The sequence below is a fragment of the Marmota marmota genome, unplaced genomic scaffold (genome assembly GCF_001458135.2).
Source record: "Marmota marmota marmota unplaced genomic scaffold, marMar, whole genome shotgun sequence".
Classification (NCBI taxonomy): domain Eukaryota; kingdom Metazoa; phylum Chordata; class Mammalia; order Rodentia; family Sciuridae; genus Marmota; species Marmota marmota.
This window is the reverse complement of record NW_025999900.1, coordinates 58,146,969-58,173,590: the sequence shown is the minus strand read 5'-3', so window position 1 is coordinate 58,173,590 and position 26,622 is coordinate 58,146,969. Positions and strand designations below refer to the sequence as shown.

The following is a 26,622-nucleotide window of genomic DNA, read 5'->3' as shown; positions in this document are numbered from 1 at the left end:
GATTTTATATTTTGGATGATCTGTCTATTGGTGACAAGGGTATTGAAATCAATCAGTATTATTCAGTTCTATCTGAGATTTAATGTCAAGAAGTATTGTGTTCATGTGTGTGTGTGTGTGTGTGTGTGTGTGTGTGTGTCTAATTAGGAACACTGAAAATTTGGGATATATATATTTATTATCATTATATCTTCTTGCTGCATTATTCCAATTACCAATATACAGTGGCCTTCTCTGTTTCTTCTGATTAATTTTTGCTCAAAATCTACTTTGTCAAATGAGAATAACTACTCCTGCTTCCTTGCATGGAATATTTTTTTCTCATCATTTTATTTTCAGTCTGTGGGTGTCTTTGCTCATGACATGAGTCCCCTGAAAACAGAATATAGTTGGATTTGTTTTTTAATCCATTCTGCTAATATATTTCTTTTAATTGGAAAGTTGAGACCATTTACATTCAGTGTTACCACAAATATGTGTTTGTTGTTTTATGCCATTTCGGTTTATTTGCTGTATTTAATTCCATCTTTATTTTCATTTGGCTTGTTGCTCTTCTATTGATCTTCATCTATTTGAGAACTTTGGGGTTTGTTTTGGGTCCCTTTATGTGCAGTATATCTTCAAGTATTCTTTGTAGTGCTGATTTAGTAATCATGGATCTTTTAGTTTATCCTTGTCACGGAAAGTTTTTATTTTGAAAGGTTGCTTTGCTGGATATAGCAGTCATGGCTGGAAATTGTTTGCTTTTAGAGCTTGAAATGTCTCATTCCAGGCCCTCTTGATTTTAGGATCTCAGTTGAGAAGTCAGAAGTGAGACTTATTGGTTTGCCACTAAATATGACCTGGTACTTTTCTCTTGCAACTTTTAATATTCTTTCCTTATTTTACATGTTAGGCATTCTAATTATGATGTGTCTTAGAGAAGTTGTTTTGACCTTTTCTGTTTGGTGTCCTGTATGCTTCCTATAAGTGGATGTCTATCTCATTTCTAATATGAGGAAATTTTTCTGTTACTATCTAACTGAAAATATTCTCAACACATCCAGCCTGTATCTCCATGTTCTCTTCTATCCCAATGACTCTCAGGTTTGTTCCCTGAGTTCTTATATATTCTGATCATGGTCCTTTTTCTTTTTCCTTTATTACATACTGAGTATTCAAGTTCATATATCCCATCTTCAAGGCCTTAAGTTCTATCTTCAAGGTGTGAAGTTCTGTTTTCTATGCAATCTAATCTGTTGGTGATGCTTTCAAGTGAATCTTGATTCCTTGTGTCTTCTAGGAGTTCTGATAGGTTTCATTTCTTTTTTTTTTAACCACTTTATATTAGCTTCTCAATCATCATCTGAAAAGAAAACATTCTAGAGTAACATCATTAAAAACAGCTCTAATAAAGTACATTCACTACTATGTATTATAAAGCAGGTACAAGAGGTTTTACATTCACAGAGTATGATACAGTACTGTCCTACATCTATAATACCTGAGGATACAATTAAAAAGGCAATTATTTGAGACTTCATTCCACTTTTCTAGCAGAGAGCCCAAAGGATGGTATGACACAGCTCTGTAAAGAAATGTACTTCCTTAGGATTTCCTTTTGATAGGTTTCTTTTCATTATCTCTATTTATTGAAATGGCCTTTCATCTCCTGTATTTGATCTCTTAGTTCATTCCTTAAATCTTCTCTTAGTTTAATGAACATTTTAATAATCAGTGGAATTTCATCCATAACTGTGGGATTCTTTGTTGGGGGATAATGAATTTGGGGGGAGATTATTTGCCTATTTCCTCATGTTTTCAAAAATCTTGGATTTGGGACTAGGGCTGCAGCTCAGTGGCAGAGCGCCTGCCTCACACGTGTGAGACACTTGGTTCAATTCTCAGCACCACATAAAAATAAATAAATAAATATATTTTTAAGAAAATATTGGATTTGTGTATTGATTGAAATGAGTGCCCCCTTCTCTTTTATGCATGTGTCCTTTTGTGTGTAGTCATCTTTTTTGTTCTGGGACGTCTCTCCGTTTTTGATGTATGAGTAGATGTCCAGAAGTGGGACCTGAGGTCCCCCTCTAGTTGTTCCTCCTTGATTTGGGGTTTTTGTCTCCTCTATTCTATGTGTTAAAGTATTTTTGAGGCTTAGATGGGGCTAAATCATGTGTAAGAAGAGATTTGCTGGTACTTGGCTAAGTTGGGAGTATTGCCGAGCACCATGGTCTCTACTCTGTGAACCTGAAGTGTCCCAATCACTTTCTAGCACCTCTGAAAAGAAAGGGGGTGGAGACATGAATATCACTAATGTTAGCAACAGATGTACAGCCTTACAATAAATTTCCAGTGTCTACTTTGACATCTATAGCCCTTATTGCCAGCTGTATAGGAATGATGGTGCACTCAATTATATGCATTCATTTCCATAGTAAACTGAAGAGATTTCCCCTTAGATACAGATTGACCTGGGTGCAGTTTTCAAATATTCACTCCAGTCACTCTGTTTTACTGCTTTGAATTCTAGACACAAATAAACACAAACAGTTCCCAACTCTAGAGTGGCTCAATCTAATTTTTTTTTTAATTTGGTGAGAAAGTATACCCACATAACCAATCTCTGTTTCACTTTCAGTACAGTATTCAATATATTATATGAGATATTTAATACTTTATTATAAAATAGACCTTGTGTTAGGTGGCTTTGCCACCAATTGTAGGCTAATATAAGTATTCTGAGCACATTTAAGGTGGTCTAGGCTAAGCTATGATATTTGACAAGCTAAATGTATTAAATGCTTTTTCATATTATGATGGTTTTTCAGGATATAACCCCATGCAAGCCAAGAAATATATGCAGTTCCAACTGGTCTCATAATGACAGAACTGAAATAAATCAAGGTCTTTAACTTTCAATCATGATACTAACATTATTTATTTCAAACCTACTATTTAAAGGTAGGAATATGTCATACCAAAAAGTTAGAGGCAAAAAGTGTGCCCAAAGCAAGTTCAAACAATTCTGAACTATTATGAACTTAATGGAAGCTATCCAAATTAACTTTCCTATACAATATAACATTTATTAAAGGGTGAATAATAAAATGTGCTAATTTAAATCTTATTACTAAAAATAAATTTGTCATGCAAAGAGAAGTGTTAAAAAATTATCTAATTTGGGTTTCAAATATGTTAGGTATGACACCAGAAGACATACTGATTTGGAAAATAAAACTTGATCTGGGGAGGTAACTCAGTAGCAGAACATTTCTGAAGCATGCACAGGGATTCAGCATCACAAAACAAGAAAAATACAACCTTCATATCATAGTCTTTCAAACTTATAAAAAAAATCTCAAAAAAAGGCCTCAGGATCAAGATCAAATCAAGAGTGTGCTCTGTTAACAGAAGATTCTTTGTTAAGACTTCAGAAAACTATAAGGTGTGCACAGTTGAACCTTGTGGCTAGAAAAGGGATTATAATAATTTTAGGTACAGTATGAAATGCTCAATGATAGAAAAAAAACTTTCTAAAAAATAATTATAGATGTAGCTTTGGGGACCCAAAAACCCAATTAGATTCATTGAAAATCCCAAAGTTTTTAGGAGTCATATTAGCAAAAACACCACCAGCTAAAACTAAAGCATACAAACACAATCCAAAATGAAAAAAAAAATGGCATGTAGAACCCCAACTTCTACACAGGAAGCCAGTTGAGTTACTTGCTGCAGCACAGGCCATTTCTAATTATAAAGGAAAGATGTCTTAGAGAGTGGGGACAAGACCTCAGGAGCAGGGATGGGTTAGGGAACTACTCTCAGGAAGTAAAACAAGACCCTAATAAAGACCCATCTGCCATCCCTGGAAGACAGTGAGCAGCTGCTGACATGTTCATGGCTGGAGCTGCTATACACCAGGGACTGCCAACTGTATCCTCTTCCTCTTTCTGAACAGAGGTTTATTGCTGTAATCCTATACTTATCTCACCATTGTGTCTTGGATGTGCAGGGAGCAGATAATCTTCCTTTGCAGTTCATGGGTCTCTGAATAAAGAGAATTTGTACCCAAGGAATTTCATAGTTGATCATATCATATCATGAGGTATTGAACTTTAAGCTTAAAGCCATAAATGGATAAGATTTGTGGTGGGGGAAGGGGGGGCATTGTAAAGTGGTGAGTATATTTTACATATGGAAAAAATTTAGTTATAGCTAAATAGTAGATTATGGTGGATTAAATATTACCAATCCTTTTATAACCATTAGGATCCTATTTCCCCATTCCTTGAATCTGGGCTGACCTCAGGACTTTCTTTGACCAATGAAAAGCAACAGAACTGACATAGACTTCTAAGTCTCTGAGGCCTTGCAACCACCTCTCCCTCTCTCAGAACATTGCTGCTTTGTAAACAAGTCCAGCCCAGCCCCATGAAGGATGAGACATCTCCTAGAAAGGAGGAGGCCCATATTCCTCATCATCCCAACCATCCAGGCAACCAATTAAGACCCCATACATGACAATGGGAGTAAGACCATCTGGAACCAGCCAATTGTCAACCCACACACCAACTTACGCAACTATATCAGTGAGCCTAAGAGTTTATAAAGAAGAACTACCTAGTTGAGCATAGGCCAATTTGTCCAAATTGGTTGTTGTTATTAGCCACTACATGTTAGTATAGTTTGTTATGCAATAATAAATAACCAAGACAGCCTTCCAAAGATACCTGCTCATAATCAACCTCCAAAAATGTTTAAATGAGTCATACAAGGTCCACAAAGGTAAGAGAGAACAGAGCTGGAGAGAACCCAAGCATCTCAACTAACTCATCAAAGCTCTTTGTATGACTATAATAATCTTCTCATAACTTTTAAACCACTAAAACAAGAAGAGAAAATAGAAATGGCTTAGATAAACTATGAAAAGTGGCTAAGGGAAATTTTAGAAGAGTCTTTAGCTAGGGTCATTGTTCAATTTCTATATAAATGAATATTTTCCATATATACTTGATCAGGATATGTTTTTACACATATATACTAGGCTATTCATACTACATCTCAAAATAATAAAGATTGTTAGTATATAAGATACATTCTTTACTAAAGTTAAGTTCTATGAATTGCACTGTCATTCAAACATTTTTATAATTAGACTATCTCAGAATTATATATATGCTTTTATTTCAAATTACTTAACAAAAACATTGTATGTAAGATGGGTAAGCAAAAGCAGTGATGGAAATAGAGACCATTTAATATCATAATATTGCATGCTAAATTATTTCCTTTTTCTCTTCACAAATACAATGACATGAACAAACTAGGAAACCATGGTGCAGAAATGAGGCAGATGTCAATGCACGAATTGACATACAAACACAGAAAACCATGCCCCACCACACAGATGGCTGGCTCTTACCTTTTTCTGACATATGGCAGATATTTCAGCTGTAAGGGGAAGGTACACAAAATATCAACAAAGAAAGAAAGCCCATTTTAAATAAGGGCAGCCGTGAAGGATAATTTTTAAAAAACAATCATAATTCACACAACCTTGAAACAGCTAAACAGCTTTGGACTTGTCTCATAAGTTGTCATCTACTTTTCCTGGCCTCTATTTTCCTCCTAAAGTATAAAATATCTCTTTCTTACCTGATAGTGATATCAGGATTTATGTTTAATAAAGTTAGAAACACCTGCATGCAGCAAATACGTCCCCTAGTCTCACAACTAACCCAATTTTCTCAGTTATGACTTAGAACTATCAGATCACATTAAAGTCAAACAACTTTAATCTTAACCTCCTCATTTTATAGAGGACAAAATAAGGGCCACTATGGTTGGATGTATTCTTCAAGATCTTATAGCATATCAATGATAGAGACATATGTATAGGTACAGTTTCTACATCCCCTATTCGCTGGTTTATCCAATACAATATGATACTGGTTTGATATGATATATTTAGATCGCTATCATGCGATGCTCTGCTATATCTAAAGTGTAGAAAAAGCCTACTACCTTGGTCTACTTACACTCGAACTATCAATTTATACCAGACTTAACTCATGTAAAACCAGCTGTATGGTTATACAAGATAAACCAATTCAAAAACCAAAGGGTAGAACAGTTGGAGTAAGGCCATCAAACTACTGTCTACTTACAGAAATAACTTCAACAAATTCATAAAAAATCTTTTTAGTGGGCATACCAATTAGTTCCATGGAAATTGATGCTTAAGAAAAATACTTGAAAATAATTTTTCCAAAAATCTATTAGCATTTTTCTTGAAATAATAAGGACTTAAAAAAAATGGATTAATGCCTTGTTATAGGATGGTCTATGTTACGATTTATTTAAAGATTAAAAGTAAATGTCCCCCAAACTGTCTGCAAATTATGAATTAGTAGATGCCAAGTCAATGAAATTTATAACTCAGTCTTAAAGCTGCTTTTGTATAACTAATGGTAATTTAACAGTTTGATATCCTTAAATAATCTGAGGTTAGTGTCTTATCTCTAGATAAATAATAAAAAGTTATGATTTGGGGCTGGGGATGTGGCTTAAGCGGTATCGCGCTCGCCTGGCATGTGCGGGGTGCTGGGTTCGATCTTAGCACCACATAAAAATAAAATAAAGATGTTGTGTCCACCGAAAACTGAAAAATAAATATTAAAAAAATTCTCTCTCTGTCTCTCTAAAAAAAAAAAAAGTTATGATCAATTCTTCCAAAGATGAATGTCATCTACAAATGATGACCAAAATTCAGCAACATATCTTATATTTAAAATGTATTTTAGAAGCTGGGCACAGTGGCACATGTCTATAGTCCCAGCTACTTGGGGGCTGAGGCAAGGGAATCACTTGAGCACAGGAGTTTAGGACCAGCCTGGGCAACATACAACATTGAGAGGCCTAATCTCTTAGAAAATAAATAAATAAATAAAGTGTTATTAGTACTTGACTATCAGCTTTACCTCAGAGCACTGGAAGCTCACTAATAAAGTAGCCCAGTTGAAGGGGGAAAAATTACCTTTACCCATAATACAAGCCCAAGCCTTCTACAGGCCCAAGCCTTTACATGACCTTATATAACTTTTCACAATGTCCTTTTGAAGGAAATAAAGACTGACATTATCGCTCTATTTTACAGAGATCAAGTAAGACTACAAAGAAGTAGTGTAATTATCATTGAGAAAATGCCTTAAGGTTGTTGTTTAAATGGTCACAGAATTTATTAACAGAAGGTTTTAACTTTTTTTTTAAATGAGCCTTTCATATAAATCCTTTTACTATCTACATACTAAATCAGATATCAATTTCTTCCTGTGTCATTGATCTATACTCACTATGCCCCCAGCTTTTCCCACCCTTTGTCTTTCCTCTGCTTTGCTAAGTACTTTTACCTTGTCATTGTAGCCACCAATGAGGTGGCAAGAATACCTGCTTCTCCCATATGCAGAGGAATGCTCTCAGTAGGATCAATCAACTTTTTTGTTTTAAAGAGAGAAGGAATTTTTTTAATATTTATTTTTTAGTTTTCGGTGGACACAACATCTTTATTTTATTTTTATGTGGTGCTGAGGATCGAACCCAGCGACCGACCCGCGCATGCCAGGCGAGCACGCTACTGCTTGAGCCACATCCCCAGCCCGGATCAATCAACTTTTGAAACACAACTTTCAGAATTGAAACAAACATCAAAAAGTGTTGCAGGCCGGGTATGGTGGCGCACGCTTGTAATCTGAGCAGCTCAGGAAATTGAGGCAGGAGAATCACAAGTTAAAAGCCAGCCTCAGCAACTTAGCAAGGCCCTAAGCAACTCAGTAAGACCCTGTCTCTAAATAAAATATAAAAAAGGGCTGGAGATGTGGCTCAGTGGTTAAGTGCCCCTAGGTTTAATCCCTGGTATCAAAAAAAAAGTGTGGCAAATCTTGTCTTTCCACTGAAATGGGTTAGATGTACTTTATCCCCATTTTAGTGATAGGGAACCTGAGTCTCAGAGCAATTAAAGGCCATTCCCCCAAAATATAGTGTCAAGAAAAAGGCCCATTATTAAATTCTCTTCCCACTGGTGTTTTTTTTTATTCTTTCTGACCTGGCACAGGAAAATATCATCGAAAAACCTGTTATATACACAGAAAATCCCTTACGACACAATTCAACAGGGCTTTAGTCCTACAGAAGACTAACTGCAACATCTAACCTTAATTCTGATAGAGTTGATACTTTGCCCCTCATTATTAAATGTTTGGATATATAATACCAAGACAATGATAAAATGAATATCCCAATGAATATTCGTGGGATATTATTCTTTGGTTACTGTCTTTGTAAAATAAAATAGCACAAAGGGGGATGAATCAACCATGTCATTAGTTGTGATTACTCATTATTCACACTTTCTGAAGTAAACCATACCTTGTGGCAGAAGAACATCAATCAACCACTCGCTGTGGTCCCTATAAAGAAAAATAAATTCATTTTTGAGCTTCATTGAAATGCTCCCCTTCCACATGAATGTTTATAAGCTGCACACTATTGATGAAAGGCTTCTAATAGAAAGGATAATTAAGAGCACTATCATAATAAATTTTTAAAACTCTAATGCATTCCAGCTAAATTATAAATTATAGGCATTTCATCATATTCAGTTATCTTTAAATGATACTTTCCAGATGCTAATTATGCCAACCAAAATACTGCATGATCTGCACAAAACTGAGTGTGACTGCAAAAATAACAAGCAAAGAGAAGCCACTTGAATTACATGTCATATTTGGAAACCACAGTCTCCTTTTACATCTATTTTTCTCTGAGGCCTTTTTAAAAGGCTACTTCAAAATTAGAGCTGCTTTATTAAGTGGAATTGCTTTCTCGTGTCACATGGAGAAAAACATTGCAAACAAAGCCCTAATCTTCTAAATGACACTTTGCTACATGTTAAATGTCAAATGAACCTTTAAAAAACACGGCAAGGGGCTGGGGCTGGAGTTCAGTGGCAGAGCCCTTGCCTAGCATGCATGAGGCACTGGGTTCCATCCTCAGCACCACATTAAATTAAACAAATAAAATAAAGGCATTCTGTCCATCTATAGCTACAAAAATAAAAATTAGAAAAACAAAAAGCATGGCAAGGCTACTGGGAAAGCTGTGTAATATAAGCAATTTAGGTCCAAATAATTTTTCTTATTTTCCCATTGAGAGTCCTATACCTACCCTGCAATCCTCTCACTGCATTCTTCACAGAGATACAATGGGGGTGGTTTATCCCCCAAAGCAACTGACAGGGAAGGGTCTATACACATCTGAAATACAAGAAAAGACAGATGAACTCTCCTGCTCCCGTATGATGAGTGCTTCACAGTGAGTGACACATTCCCACAGGCAAAGTGGAGTAGATATTAGTCAAACCCATTTGACCTGTGACTGCTCATACCACACTCACTGAGTGCACACTGAGACATTAATCGTGGCTGTGGTGGGTTTTCATTTCTCCTGTTATTTGCAATTAAAGAACAAACAGTGTCAAGAAACCCACACACATTCCACAAAGATAAAAAATCATCTATTCAATGGCTGCTTAAAATAAAAACAGTAATCTCCATTTAAAAAAAGGAAAATATATGATTATTTAGATCTTAAAATCACAAATGATATGAACATGCTGGCAGTAAAGAACTTAGCTTCTTAAGACCCATTCAGAAAAAAATAGCATAAATCTAGCATTGAGTAGTTCACTCTTCTTACTCTGGAATCTTAGCTCTGTTACAGTCATCTAACATTTCATTTTCACGTTTTTTATTTTTTCTACACATGACCAACAATTTTTCACCCCCAATGCTTTGTTGTTTATGGCTGGGGTTTCACTAACCCAAGCACTGATGAAGTGTTCACTTCACAGTTGAGTGTCAGGATATTTCAAATACCTGGATGTTTTGGATCAAGGGAACACATTCAGATGATTAGCTGCATTCTGTACTTGGCTTCAATTTAAATCACAATGATTTCTCAAAGACATTTCAAATTCTGTTCCCGGCTTTCAAGAAATAATCAACCCATGCTATACCAAATGACACAATGAATGTCTAGTATACAAATTCTTCTAAAATTTCACTCTCTTCTTTAGTTGTTTTCATTGATTTGAAAGGGGAAAATGACCCAAATTTACAACCCAAAACAGACTGCAATTCAATTAAAACCCTGATGAGTTTCAGTGGTTGGGAAATAATAGTTAGAATTGCTAAATTTAAATCAACACACCATCAAAATTGTCAATTATGTATTACCAGATTCTAAAGGCCTGGTTGTGTAAGTTTCATGCTTCCTTATATGCAATATAACTACTTTTTGTTAAATCAGAGATTAGCACAATTTCTCTATGAATGACCAAAAAGTAAATATTTTAGGTTTTGTGGGCCATACAGTCTCTGTTACAACTACTCAACTCCACAGGTATAGCATGAAAGTGGCCTTAGATGAAACAAAAGCAAATGAGAATAGCTGTGTTCCAATAAAACTTTACTTACAAAAACAACCATCCAGCCAGATTTGGCTATGGATCATAGATGGCCCCAACCCCTGTCTTAAAATAATTATCTGAGATTCAGAGTACTTCATAAAGAGGACTTCAAACAGAACCAAGTAAAACCAAAAGCAGAGAGTGATATCATAAACCATAAGTTTCAGTATATTTTTAACATTAACCTTATTTATTGAAGCTGTTAACTTTTACTTAAAAATTACTTTTTTGCACCCTATTTTAACAAAAATAGATAACGCTTTCCTATTTGGAAAACCATGAGAGCCTGGTGGCATTAAATTCAACCTTTTGGAAAGGATTAATCCATTTTTCCTGAGCCTTTCCCATGCACCTCATCTATACTTTGTCTTGAGCATTATTACCTTACTCTCATTTCTAACAAGTCATTGATACCTCTGCCAGGTGTTCCACTCAAAAGGAAAAACTCCCTAGGATGTTAGCACTAGAGTCACTAGAGATTAGCTGGTTGACCACTTACCTGTTAAGTGACTTAATTAACATGACCCACCAGATTTCTGGGCAATAGAGTCAATTCTGTTCTATTCTAAACAGAGCAGTTGACACCTTTCCTAATGAGTTCATATCTGGATGTTGCATTAAAAAATGACTGTTTCTGTTTATGAATAAAATATTTGCCCATTACAGAGGCTCAGGAAATGAAGAAAAAAAAGGAAATTCAAATAACTCATTAACTCTCCATCCTGATCCATTGCCTGTAACATTCCAATGAGTTCAACTGGGTTTTTTTTACTGTGAATATGTATAGATGTGATATTTAAACTAAACTAGCATATTATGCAATATCATAACTTTGATTTTCACTTAATGTAATTTTGTAAGTATCTGGATGTTGGATACTTTTGATCTGAATGTCTCATGGTAATGATGCATGCTTGCAAGCACTCACACTGGAAATACAGAACAATACCAGGGTCTAAGTGCAAAAATGGCCCCAGTACAGGAAGCATTCACAAGAATGTTACCTTTCTGGAAAGTGCAGGGTTAAAATAGAAAAGAGAGTTCTTTAGGAAAACTAGAGATTGGCACATGAGATTTTGGTGATGAAAATGTCTTGGAACTAAATAAAATTAGGAGTTGTGTGAATATACCAAATATCACTGAATTGTTCAGTTCAAAATTGTTAATTTTATGGTATGTGAATTTTACCTCAATTTCTTAAATGACAGAAAGTAGACCTATCCTAGAGGACTGGCTTTGAGGAGAAAATTTAAGCCCAACCTAGAGGAATGGACTAGGCTGCTTGCCTAAAAGAGGAGAAAATCTAATTCCTGATTTATTTCTGTGATTAGAAGGCTGGAAAGCATTAGTAACAGATGTCAGAGCACTCCTGAGGATGCGGTCTGACATAAACTCTAGGAAAAAAATAACTAGAGAAACCTGTAACAGGCAGACGGAAGGAAGGATATAGAAATAAAAGTAAGAAGGAACCATGCACATTTCATCCCTGTGAAAAATTAAGCAAGCTGAACTTCTTGAATAATGTATGATCTCACATGTGTTTAGCTCAAAATACCTCACCACAAAGTACCTGTGAACCCCAATGCCTACTGAAATAGGAGGTGCACATGGTGGAATGGGCGGGCCCACACTTCCATTGGCAGGTCACTATCATCTGCTCTTTGTCAACATTCATTAAATCTGCCTTCATCAGAGGCAGTTATGATATCTTGAGATTACCAGGTTGTTATTGGCACCTGGTTGCCACTTTTGGTGGCAAAATACATTTTTGGTTCTTTTTATATTTATTAGATCTCATTTTAACCATTCTTTGTTTTTCTAAAGTGATAGTATGATTTTCAATTATTTGATCATCTTCACCATCTCTCTATAGAAAGGGAAACAAACTCTCATGACAGTAGTTCTAAAAGTAACTGTGAACTCCAGTAACTTCAGCTGACACTAACTCCTCATCATTTGACATTTAACCCTTACAAATGCAGACACTAATCTATCCAGCCAAGTGTTTTATGTTCAACAAATACACCACACACAATTTTATTAAAGGATATGATTGTTTCTCTAACATTCAACATCCTAGATTTGGGGCTTTAGCAGGACCACACTGATCTGATGTTAAGAAAAGAATGAGGCTGAGAATAAGAGTACCTGATTCTGACCCCAGTGCTGACACTGCCTGTGTGACCACAGTTTCCTTATCTCTAATGTAACTTTCCACATGCATGCTATCCAAACACCTCTCAGTCACTTTGACCAACACTTCACAATTGTATCTATTTTTGCCCTAGAGTTCTTGAATTTGCACATTTGCACATTAGGCACTCCGACTTATGAAAACTGAGGGAAAATACATTTCCTTGAGTTTATTAGCTCAGATAGAAGCCAAAGAAGGGCCATTTAAGTGTTTCACCAGGATTTTTCTGATAATCAACTCAGTGCTACACAATACCGGGCCATGAACTCATATCCAAAAACTGCAGTCATGAGTACTCATTGCTCTGTCTTGACCCAGTCTGCTCAAGTACAGTTAGATTGAACATAGGTGATTGAACTTATTTGGCTTTGCTTTACAGAGAAGCATGCACGCTTCTCCACTTCATTCAGTAATTTGCTCCTAATAATGTGTCCACTGAAAATAAAACATGGAAACAAGTCCAATAAAACAGTACCTTCACAGCTGGCTTGTTAATTGCATTGTGGCATTCAATGTGCTGGCAGTGGATGGGATTCCAAGCTGTAAAGCAAAATAGAGCCGATGAGCACTTCTCATTGAAATTATTCCTGCTCTAGTGAAAACGCAGCATACTTCACTAGCTTTTTTTTCCCTAAGTAGAAGCACCATCAGATGGCTTCCTAGAAGAATCATTTTTTAAAAATCTATGAAAAATGTTTAAATCAGGCAAAGATATCACAATTCTATCCATTTTCCCAAGAAGAGAAAGACAACAGAAGGCAGCATACACCATATATTACCTCACAATGGTAACATTAACAAGTCTGCAAAAGTTTTTACAACTATATTTTCACTTGATTCCACAATAACTCAGTGGGCTATCTATAGCCGATTATTACTTCATTTAATGTAAGAGTAAGTTTTGAAATTAAAAAGGTCAAGTAGCTTGATATGGTCATAGTTAGTCAACACAAGTTGGGTCTTGAACCTATATCCCTTGATTTCTGATGCTCTGCTCTTTTCACTGTGGTATACTATAATAAAAATCTTATATTTTTTGGTGTCAGGAAATATTTCAAATTGATAAATGGCCTAAGGCATCCTCCAACATTCCATTTCCCTCTGCATCCCCATCAAATGTAGAAACTGGGAAGATAAGTTTATTGCCCAAATGAAACTGATCTCTCTCTCTCACATGACCCACGTACTGAACCTCTGCTAGTTTGCTGACATCTGTATCTGACTCCTTAACTAAGCATATATAAAGGATGAGGAAAAGAACTAAGTGACCTGGGAAAAATCACAGCCAGTAATTACCATCCTCCAGATGATCATGTAGCCCAATGAGTTAACTAGTAATATTCCATCATTTTTTTTTAAATGTAATGTGCCTGAAAGTAGGACATCCTTCTAAATTGCCGTATACTAAACTTATAGGATCACAGGTCGATTTTTTTAAAAAGAAGATAAGAAGTATACACCAAAGACCACTATTCTAATAATATAGTATCATACTGCTTATATCTTTAGAGAAAAGAAAGAAGAAATAAATGAGTAAATGAATGAATGAAGAGATAATTTGGATAGGGGTATTTCATAACAGATTTGTTTCCCAAATGTAGAAAAATCAAGATGAATACAAAGAGTGGCAATATATTTTCCTGTGCAATTAGAGAAACTTAAAGACAGTGATTGCCTTTAACTGAATATGCATTGTAAATACATAGGACATGTGGCCCATTCCTCTAATCCCAAACTCATGACAGACATCACAGCATTCCTTCCTACTGAATGTGCAAGAATGTGCAAAAGTCATAGCACTTGATCAGGGTTCTAAATACTTCTGCTCTGCCATAAACCCATGCCTTCTGTGTGGATAGTGGGGATATGCAGGAGGTTGCATTCCTCTCAGTTTTCATTCTACTTTTACCAAGTGTCAATGAATTAGAAATATTTTGTAGGATACTATGTTCATCACATTAGGAGAAGGGAGATTCTTAGATTTTGCTAATGTCAAAAATCACTTGTCACTGGATATGATGGCACATGTCTATAATCCCGAGACTTGGGAGGCTAAAGCAGGAGAATCACAAGTTTGAGGCCAGCCTTAGCAACTTAGTGAGATCCTCCAATAATTTTTTTTTTAAAACCTGTCAAGGTTTTTAAAATATGAGATCTAAAGCCCATGTTAGATCTATTGAATCAAAATTTCTGAGGTTAGCCAGGGACAGTGGTACATTCCTATAATTCCAGCTATTCAGGGAACTGGAGGCAAGAGGATCATGAACTCAAGCCCAGCCTGGGAAACTCAAGACTCTACTTCAAAACAAAAAAATAAAGAGGGCCCAGTGGAAGAGAACTTGCCTAGCATGCACAAGGCCCTGGATTCCATCTCTGGTAATACACACACACACACACTCTCTCTCTCTCTCTCTCTCTCTCTCTCTCTCCAAAAAAAAAAAAAACTCTTGAGAATAGAGCACAGGTATTTGTAAATGGGGAAAGCACTACAATTTATTCTGATATAAAGACAACCTACACACCTAATCTTGTGGCAAATATAGTCATAATGAAGCTAGGGGACAAAAGGCAGTCAATGTAGATAATAAATAATTGGATTGGATCAGGAAGATGGACGCTGATTTGGCTCTGAGAAGATGGAGGCTGCCGCTGGAGAATTGAAATGCTATTGCCGCCAAAGCCCTCCCCCTCCTTCCCCCAATCTGTTGCTAAGGTTACCTGCCTCCAGAGAACTGTTCCTCCCAAAAGGTTGTTAATGAAGCACCTCCTGGGCGGCCCTTGTTCCTGCCCTGTTCTGGAAGGCTTTCTCCTCACCTATCTTTTGGCATCTGGTCACATAGACAAGATAAAGGGAGGAGGAGCGCATGAGAACAAAGAAAATTTAAAATGTGTAAAAGGGACAGGACACCCCCACTTCCTCCAATACCCAGCTCTCTGCCTGTTCTCTGTGGAGAAGTCTATCTCTGTTCTATCCTTCAAATAAAACTTGCTTTCTACGCTTTCCTTTCAAGGCGTTTCTCAGGTGTTCAAACTTCATATCTGGGGAAATGGAACTCAGCCCTGACTGATTCTCATCACCAGCAGTAGCAATAATAGAGCTCCACTCAAAAATAGTAACAAAAAACAGTGTAAAAGCACAACAAAATTCTGTTTCCAATTGTGATGGAGTAATTGATATCATACTTGCCTTCCCATCATAAACAACTAGAAAACTAAAATAAATAAATAAATAAATAAATAAATAAGTGTGTGTGTGTGTGTGTGCATACACACACACAAACATACATATAAAACAACTATTTGGGAAACTGAACTACAGATAATGTAGGGAGGACAGTGCTTCGTGAGAGAAGAGAAATAATGCAGTCAGTCCCATGATCACTTGGTTTTCAGCCTGAACACAATCTCAGACTTGGTCCAAAAAGGAGAAAGACAAGCAGAGCAGAGCGGGGGTTTTTTGTTTTTGTTTTTGTTTTTTGTTTTTAGTTGAGGGGACAGAAACCATAGCTTGAAGAGGCAAAGTGCTGTTTTGTTAGGTAGAATACCAAGGAATCAGGAGCTGTGCAATCATAGCTATAAAAATCTAAGTGGGATTCTCTTTTGGTTTTAGCTTTATATTAAGCCAAACAAGTCTAAGGTAAATAAATCTCCATGAGAATGGATTGACTGGGGGGACTATAAACTAAATAATTTTTAGAGTTTATACCTAGCTGGGAGATGTTCTAGTTCTAACCGCTAAAGTGGAGGAATTCACTGAAGCATTTAATAGATACTCTGGGAAGGTCACACCTAAGTAATAGGGCTAAGCTAACATGGAAAAGGCCACTCTAGGGTCTCCGTAACAAAGCCTGAAAGGGTCAAGCTGATCCACAAGTAACATGATTGCCAAAAAAGATTTAATGCACTATAATGGAAGACAAAAAATCCAGACATTCACAATAATGCAATATCCATGAAATCAAGCATCAGTCAAAAAGCACTTGATATTTGAAAGGAGGAAAATGTTGCTGTAAGCCAGGGGAAAAATGACTATAGAAGACTTCTTTACTCAATATGTTATAAAAAGATAACTATTTAAAATAGAAGTAATAGCTATGTATTGTGAGGCTAATTGTGTGTGTGTGTGTGTGTGTGTGAAAAATGTTGATAACAAGTACAAAAAGAATGCGGAGGGACAAATGAAAATAAATAGGTTCTTATATTAACATGTAAATTGGTATAATAATATTTGACAGGTAGAGGTAAAGTTAAAAATGCACATTGTAAATGAAAACTATAGAACACTAAAGAAAGAAATTGAAGAAGATGGAAAGATCTCCCATACTCTTGGATAGGCAGAATTAACATTGCCAAAATGGCCATACTACCAAAAGCACTATAGAGATTTAATGCAATTCCTATTAAAATCACAATGGCATTCTTCATAGAAATAGAAAAGGCAATAATGAAACTCATTTGGAAAAATAAGAGACACAGAATAGCCAAAGCCATCCTTAGCAAGAAAAAAATGAAGCAGAAGGCATCACAATACCAGACATAAAATTATACTACAGAGCCACAGTAACAAAACAACAGGTATGTAGACCAATGTTACAGAAGACACAAAGACAAACCCACATAAATACAGTTATTTCATACTAGACAAAGGTACCAAAAACTTACTTGGGAGAAAAGAGGGCCTCTTCATTAAATGGTGCTGGGAAAACTGGAAATCCACATGTAGCAAAACGAATTTAAACCCCTATCTTTCACCCTGCACAAATCAACTCAAAGTGGATCAAAGACTTAGGCACTAGAAGAGAGACGTTGGGCCAAATAGAAGAAAAAATAGGCACAAATCTCCACCATGGTGACTTGGGAACTGACTTCCTTAATTAACAAGATTCCTAAAGCACTAGAAGTAAAATCAACCATCAATAAATGGGATGGAATCAAACTAAAAAGCTTCTTCACAGTAAAGAAAAAAATCAATAATGTGAAGAGAGCGCCTACAGAATGGGAAAAAAAATCTTTACCACATATACCTCAGATAGAGCATTAATCTCCAGGATATATAAAGAACTCAAAAAACTCAACACTAAAATAAATAAATAAATAAATAAATAACCCAATCTATAAATAGGCAAAGGAACTGAACAGACACTCCACAGAAGAAGAAATACACAGCTGGGGTTGTGGCTCAGTGGTGGAGCACTTGCCTAGCATGCATGAGACACTGAGTTCGATTCTTAGCACCATATATAAATAAATAAAAAGGTCCATCAACAACTAAAAAAAAAAAAAAAAACTGGGACTGGGATTGTGGCTCAGTGGCACAGCACTCGCCTAGCACGTGTGAGGCTCTGGGTTCAATACTCAGCACCACTTAAGAATGAAATAAAGATAATGTGTCCAACCAACTACAACTAAAAAATAGTAAATATTTTTTTAAAAAGAAGAAGAAGAAATACAAATATATGAAAAAATGTTCAACATCTCTAGAAATTAGAGAAATGCAAATCAAAACTACACTGAGATTCCATCTCACTTCAGTCAGAATGGCAATCATCAAGAATACAGGCAACAATAAATGTTGGTGAGGATGTGGGGAAAAGGTACACTCATAGGGTGGGACTGCAAATGGTACAACCACTGTGAAAGCAGTACGCAGATTCTTCAGAAAACCTGGAATGGAACCACCATTTGACCCAGTTATCCCACTCCTCAGCATATACCCAAAGGACTTAAAATCAGCATACTACAGTGACACATCCACATCAATGTTTATAGCAGCTCAATTCACCATAGCTAAACTATGGAACTAACCTAGGTGCTCTTCAACAGATGGATGGATAAAATAAACTATGGTATGCGTATACAATGGAATATTATTCAGTCTTAAAGAAGAACGTAATTATGGCATTTGTCAGTAAATGGATGGGGCTGGAGAATATCATGCTAAATGAAATACACCAATCCCAAAGAACCAAAGGCCAAATGTTTTCTCTGATATGTGGATGTTAATTCACAATAGGGAAGTGTGGTTGAGAATAGAAGTATTTTGGACTAGACAGAGGGGAGTGAAGGGAGAGAAGGCAGGTATGGGGTTAGGAATAACAGTAAAATGAATCTGACATTATTACTCTATGTACATATATGATTACATGACCTGTGAAACTCTACATCATGTACAACCAGACGATGAGAAATTATATTCCATTTATGTATGATGCGTCAAATGCATTCTATTTCCATATAGAACAAATAAAAAATACCAAAGAAATGAACATTGTAAACACTACAGAAATTTTTTCAGAAGAAAAGTAAATGATTCAATATAGATATAAAATTGAATACTAAAAAGAATTCAAAAGAGGGCAAGATATCAACAAAACGGAATAAAGAATAGATGGGAAAAATATAAAATTAGCATAAGCTGGGTCTGGGACTGTGGCTCAGGGTGCTTGCCTTGCATGTGTGAGGCACTGGGCTCAATTCTCAGCACCACATAAAAATAAGTCAACCAAATAAAGGTATTTGTCCATCTACAACTTAAAAATTTTTTTAAATTAGCATAAGCTGACAGATCAAAGGCCACTGTATCAATGATTACATTAAAAGCAAATGGTCTCTGGAATAGTAAGAAATGTTGCAAACCACATAAAAAGAAAAAATACTTATATGAGATCATGAGTGAATCCCCAAGATTCTTCCATTAAAGAATCATTCTATAAAATGAGTACATTTCATGAGAGACATTCTCAGTCTTGAATTTCATTGAAACCAGGCAGCAATAAGACTGGGACCCACAACAGTCTCCACTTGCTCCCAATTCACCAGACCCCATGTATCCATTATCAAGACTGCAGTTTATCCAACTATCAGCTGATAGTTGTATATTCAACTATCAGCAGTAGCTCACTCTTCCCCACTCATCATATCCACTACTGTTCCTCCTGGTGGTTGGATAGATGGATGGATGAATGGATGCATGGAACGACCAAGTACATAAAATTTTGCTCCTTTGTTGCACTATAATTCATAGGACTTATTCAAATACCCAAATAAAGTCTTTTTATTTTTTTTCCAGGATCAAATCTTTATCTACTCTTTCAGAGAAATATTCTCTTTATTTTTCTTGTTAAACCGATGTTTAATCATAATAACCAAAAGATATCATAATTTGAGTCACATACTTCAGAATCTGGGAATTCAAAGAAAAAAATGTCTCTGTCATGATTTTAGTGAGAAAAAATAGAATTGTATAAAAGTCACCTTCTGTGTTGATTAGCCTATGTGTGTGACTACTAGAATGAAAAGAATTAGAATTCATGTTAGGATGTCATGTATAACTAAAAAGAACAAATAAAACTTTTTTTAAGAAAAAAAAAGCAAATGGTCTAAAAGGCAGAGATTGTCAAATAGGATTTAAGTTTTTCAAAAAGCTTTATTCAAATACAGTCTGCTTGCAGAAACACACAAGATATAAAGAAACAGGTAAGTTAAGAGTTAAAATCAAGAATCAACAAATGGGACGTATTCAAACTAAAAAGTTTTTTCTCAGCAAGAGAAACAATAAGAGAGGTAAATAGGGAGCCTACATCCTGGGAACAAATATTTACCTCTCACACTGCAGATAGAGCTCTAATCTCTAGGCTATACAAAGAACTCAAAAAATTAAACAATAAGAACACAAATAACCCAATCAACAAATGGGCCAAGGATCTGAACAGACACTTCTCAGAGGAGGATATACAATCAATCAACAAATACACAAAAAAATGCTCACCATCTCTAGCAATCAGAGAAATGCAAATTAAAACCACTCTAAGATACCATCTCACTCCAGTAAGAATGGCAGCCATTATGAAGTCAAACAATAACAAGTGCTGGCGAGGATGTGGGGAAAAAAGGGTACACTTGTACATTGCTGGTGGGACTGCAAATTGGTTCAGCCAATTTGGAAAGCAGTATGGAGATTCTTTGGAAAGCTGGGAATGGAACCACCATTTGACCCAGCTATTCCCCTTCTTGGACTATACCCAAAAGACCTAAAGAGAGCATACAACAGGGACACAGCTACATCAATGTTCATAGCAGCACAATTCACAATAGCTAGACTCTGGAACCAACCCAGATGCCCTTCAATAGATGAATGGATAAAAAAAAAAGTGGCATTTATACACAATGGAATATTACTCAGCACTAAAAAATAACAAAATCATGGCATTTGCAGGGAAATGGATGGCATTAGAGCAGATTATGCTAAGTGAAGCTAGCCAATCCCTAAAAAATAAATGCAGAATGTCTTCTTTGATATAAGGGGGGCGACTCAAAACAGAGCAGGGAGGAAGAGCATGAGAAGAAGATTACCATTAAATAGGGATGAGAGGTGCGTGGGAATGGGAGAGAGAAGGGGAATTGCACGGAAGATGGTAGGAGACCCTCATGGTTATGCAAAATTACATATAAGATGGTGTGAGGGGGAAGAAAAAAGAGAGAGAAACGTGTCACAGTAGATTGGGTAGAAAGAGGTGATGGGAGGGGAGGGGAGGGGAGGGGGGATAGGAAGGGCAGCACAATACAATAGACACTAGTACGGCCCTATGTATAAACGCGGCCGTATAACCAATGTGATCCTGCAATCTGTACACATGGAAAAATAAGATTCCGTACCCCATTTGAATCAAATGTATGATATGTCAAGATCATTGTAATGTTTTGAGCAACTAATAAAAAAATTTTAAAAAAAAAGAAAAAAAAGTATACAGAAAAACTTATGCCATACAAATGCTAAAACAAGAAAGCTGGAATGTCCATATAAATATCAGACAAGTATATCCAAGTCAGAGATTATTACCAGAAATAAAGAAATATATTTCATGAAGATAAAAGGGCCAATTGATCAAGAATATATATAATGATAAATATGTGTATATATATTAAACTAATAAAACTGATAAGAGAACTAAATTCATAATTAAAGTTATAAATTTAAACAATCCCCTCTCATCAATTGATAAAGCAAGTGGATAAAAATCAGTCATAATATGACTTTGACAACACCCTCAAAGAAGTTAACCGAATGGATAATAAAAACTCTCCACACAACACTGTGGAATACACACTGTTTTCAAGTGCTCATGCAACATCTACCAAGATAGACAATATTTTTAGTCCGCAGAATAAGTCTAAAATATTTAGATGGTGAGCTGTGGGTATAGTTCAGTGGTAGAACATGCACTTAGCATGTGTGGGCCGGGCCCTAAATTCAATCAATCCACAATACAAAAAGAAAAAAGAAAAAATTTTAGATGTTGCTACTTCATACAGTATATTCTCTAAAAAGAATGGAATCAGACTAGAAATCAACAACACAAAGCTATCTGGAAAATTGCCAAATATTTATACATTAAAAAAATACTTCTAAATAATTCACTAGTCAATGAAAAATATTAGAAAATATTCTGAACTGCAATATAATGAAAACAACATACTGACAATTATGCAATGCAAATAAAGAAATGTTTACAGCAAAATTTAGTTTTAAACTCTTATATTAGAAAACATAAAAGGTGTAAGAAATGATTTATGTTCTACCTTAAGAAACAGAATGAGAACAAATCAAACTCAAGATCAGTAGAAGGTAAAAAATAATAAGCTGGGCATGGTGGCACATGCCTGTAATCCCATGATTCGGGAGCTGAGACAGTGAGACTGCAAGCTCAAGGCCAGCCTCAGCAATTTAATGAGGCCTTAAGTAACTTAGCAAGACCCTGTCTCAAAATGAAAAATAAAAAGGGCTGAGAATCTGGCTTAATGGTTAAACATCTCTAGATTCAATCCCAGTACATTATGATGATGATGATGATGATGATGATGATGATGATGATGATGATGTGAAAAGCAGAAATTAATAAAATTGAAAACAGAAAACTGCAGAAAAAATCAATAAAATTTTTAAGCAGGTTCTTTGGAAAGTTCAATAAACTTTTTAAGCCCTCTAGCCAGCTTAATGAAGAAAAAATAGAGAAGACATCAATTTCCATGTAAGGAAAGAAAGCAGGACATCACTATATATCCTACAAACATACCAATAAATTCAATAATTTGGATGAAATACCCACATTCTCAAGAGACACAGATTACAAAATACTGTTCAACAAAAACTTTAAAATCTAAATAATCCTATAACTATTTAAAAGATTAAATTTATAATATAAAACCTTCCCACAAAAACCCTGAGTCCAGATTACTTCATTAGTGAATGATATGAATCATTTAAGTAATAAATCCTACATAAACTCTTTCAGAAAATAGAAGGGAGATATTTCTCAACTCATGGCATGAGGTCAACATTAGTCCACAAACAAAACTAGATGAAATATTATGATTAAAAAATAGATAAATATGCCTCATAAATGTAGAAGCAAGAGCCAGGTATGCCGGCATATGCCTGAAATCCCACTCACTTGGGAGGCTGAGACAGGAAGACTGCAAGTTTGGGACCAGCATCAGCAACTTAGTGAGGCTCTAAGCAACTTAGCAAAACCCCGTCTCAAAAAATAAAAAGAGCTGGGGATGTAGTTCGGTGGTAAAGCACCCCTGGGTTGCACCCCTGGTACAAAAAAAAAAGTAGGAGCAATAACAATGAACAAAGTCTGTATTATATTACCAAATTAAATCTGGCAATGTAATACAGCATAACAGTGAGGTTTATCCCATGAATGCAAAATTAGTTTAACAGTGTAAAGCAAATCACATATTAACAGAATAAAGATAAGAAATTATATGATCATCTCAACAGAAAGAGAAAATGCATTTTCCAAAAATTGATTAAAATTCTCAATAAACTAAGAACAGTCAGGAACTTCCTCAAGCTGAATCTTTTAAAAAGCATCCATGAAAAAACCTACAGCTGACATCATGTTTCATAGTGAAAGCCTGAATACGCTCCTTGACAGCTTGGGGGTAGAACAGGCATGACCACTCTCAGCACTTCTGCTGAACACTGAACTGGAGACATGAGGCAGAACAACGAGAGAAAGATCTAAGAAAGGAGGCAAAGAAGGGAGAAAGAGAGAAGCAAGGAAGGGAGTAGGGAGGAAGAGAAGAAGAAAGGAATGATAAATCAGAAAGGAAGAAGAAAAACTGAAAAGAACCTTTATTTGCAGAGAGTCTTCATTATATAGAAAGTCTTAAGAAACCTACCCAAAAAAGCTACAAAAATAATGTGAATTTAGCAAGGGTGCAGGATATAAAGTCTCTATAAAAATCAGTTATGTTTACAAGAGTAGCAATAAATAAATAGAATTAAATTAAATTTTTATTATTTTTACACACTATTTGTTAAATACTGAATTTTTAAACACTGTTTACAATAGCATCCAAAACATTTGGGAGTAGCTTAAGCAATATATTGATTTGAAATTTCTGTACACTGAAAACAAGCAAATATTGCTAAAATTAAAGACCTAAATAAATAATAGGCATGCTACATTCATGGATCAGAAGACTCAATATTGTTCAAATTCTCCCAAAACTATATGTTCCATGTGAAATCCCAAAGTCCCAGAAAATTACTTTGTAGAAATGACAAGCCAACAGTAAAATTTATATGAACATGCAAAGGTATTAAAATGGTCAAATCAATCTTGAAAAGAAATAAATATAAAAAAATTTGTATCATATGATTTCAAAGTATACTATAAAGCTACAGTAATCAACAGAGTATAACATTGGTGTAAGGAAAAATATAAAAAGTGTAAACAAAATTCTTAGTCTAGAAACAGACCCACAAAAAGTATGTAGTCAATTACTTTTCAATAAAATTACCAAGGTTAATTCAATATGAAAAGGATAATTTTTTCAGCAATCAAACTGGAATGACTAGATAACTTTAATGAGGAAAAGTCAATGCTTCCTCACACCACATAAAAACGAATTCCAAACTGATTGTATGCTTAAATGTAAAATCTTAAGCCTTAAGACTTATAGAAGTACAAGAGCATTCTTAACAAACTTGGTAAAAACAGAAAGAACCATGAGAAGAAAAAATTAGTAAATTGAAATTTATCCAAATTTAAATTTTTTCCTCTTTGAAATACTTAAAAAGAAAACTCCTGACTTAGAAAAAACATTCACAATAAGTTGACAAAAGTATTATATATATTCAACATATAATAATAAAATGAGTACCTCAATTTCAAAATGGGTAAAACAAAAGCAAACCCAAAATCTCATTGGAAAATTTACGCACAAACAAAAAGATATATGAATAGCCAACAAGAACTCAAAAAGATGTTCACTATCACTATTCATCAGGGAGATGCAAATTAAACTACTACAACATGACCACCAGAATGCAAAATTAGTTTAACAGTGTAAAGCAAATCAATATAATCTACCATATTAACAGAATAAGGATAAGAAATAATATGATCAACATATAAGTGTTGACAACAATATAGAACTGAACTCCCACACATTGCTGGAGGAAACATAAAATGTTACAATCATTTTTGAAGAATTGTTTGTACAATTCAAATAAAATTAAACATACATTTACCATATAGCACAGTATTTCCACACTAGTATTTACCAAAAAAAAATGAATACCTTCATCAAAATACTTTTACATGAGTGTTTATAGCCTAACAACCAAAAACCTTCACCAAGGAGTCAAGCTCAATATAAAACATCCAGATGATGGAATATGATACAACAATAAAAAATAAATAAACCACGAATATATCAACATGGATAAATCTCAAAAACATTAGCTGAGTGAAAGAAAAAGATACAAAAATGGTACATATATGATTGCATTCATTAAAAAATCTTAGAATAAGAAAACTATAATGAAAAGAAGCTAATCAGTGGCTGCTTGTAGTGGACTGACTGAAAAGAGAAACAAGAGACTGTTGCAAAGTGACAAGAATGTTCTATATTTTTACTCTGATGTTGGTTAGATTAGTGTATACATCTGCAAAGTTATCAAACAACCTAGATGTGACACACACCTGTAATCCCAGTGGTTTAGGAGGCTGAGGAAGGAGGATCACAGGTTCAAAGAGCCTCAGAAACTTGGTGAGGCCTTAAGCAACTTGGCGATACCTTGTCTCAAAATAAAAAATAAAAAGGGCTGGGTATGTGACTCAGTGGTTAAACACCCATGGGTTCAATCCCTGGTACCAAAAAAAAAAAAAAAGTTATTAAACAGCGTGCTTAAAATGGATCATTTGATTGAATGAAAATTATACCAATATAATTTTTCAAAAGGAAAAAAGTGAAGGACAAACCAAAAATATACTTGAAAAGAAACATCATACTGAATGCTGCAAGTAAACACATGTCTGAAAATGATCTACCCATGTGAAATTGGCAACATGATATGAGAACACATAGGCTCTGTAAAAACAGGAGTAGAAAAATCGTAGCAATTCAAAGTCAGGCGGAAAGCTAACCGAATAGGATAAAAATGGATTTGGATAAGATGTAAAATAAGTGTAAGCAAACTCAAAATAAAACAGCACAATTAGAAAACTTCACAGAAAGCAATAAACAAAAGGAGGAAATCTAGAGAGTTAGGAGAGTAAACCAACCTGAGATGCTGAGACTATAGAGGGAAGATATGAAAACAGTGGCTAAGATTGCTAGAGATCGCAGAAAATAAAAATCTGACCGAACTATTGTAGGTGTTCATGAGGATTAGACAAAAACAATTGGAAGAAAAGCAGAAATTTCAAACTTCACTAATGAGACATTTCCTGAACAAAGATTGAAAATGGAACTCAATTCTCAGATTGAAAGTGCTCTTCAAATTACAAGCAAAAATCAAGGAAAATTAATTCATGTCTAGAAATATTATAAAAACCTTAATAATAAATAAATAAATGTCTCCAAGAATCACGAAAAACATAGGAAGTCCTATGAA

At 35.1% G+C, this 26,622-nt stretch overlaps 1 protein-coding gene across 16 annotated transcripts in view; it reads right to left on the bottom strand.

Moving 5' to 3' along the window:
• Unc79 (unc-79 homolog, NALCN channel complex subunit) overlaps positions 1–26,622 on the bottom strand; it is a 258,968-nt gene that overhangs the window by 150,587 nt on the left and 81,759 nt on the right. For all 16 annotated transcript variants that reach the window (XM_015495035.2, XM_048799242.1, XM_048799233.1 and 13 more), the window contains 4 exons: positions 13,183–13,247; positions 9,211–9,299; positions 8,413–8,453; positions 5,411–5,439 (listed from right to left, as the gene is read on the bottom strand). In XM_015495035.2, coding sequence (XP_015350521.1) covers positions 5,411–5,439; positions 8,413–8,453; positions 9,211–9,299; positions 13,183–13,247 — 224 coding nt within the window. The remainder of the gene's footprint in view (positions 1–5,410; positions 5,440–8,412; positions 8,454–9,210; positions 9,300–13,182; positions 13,248–26,622) is intronic.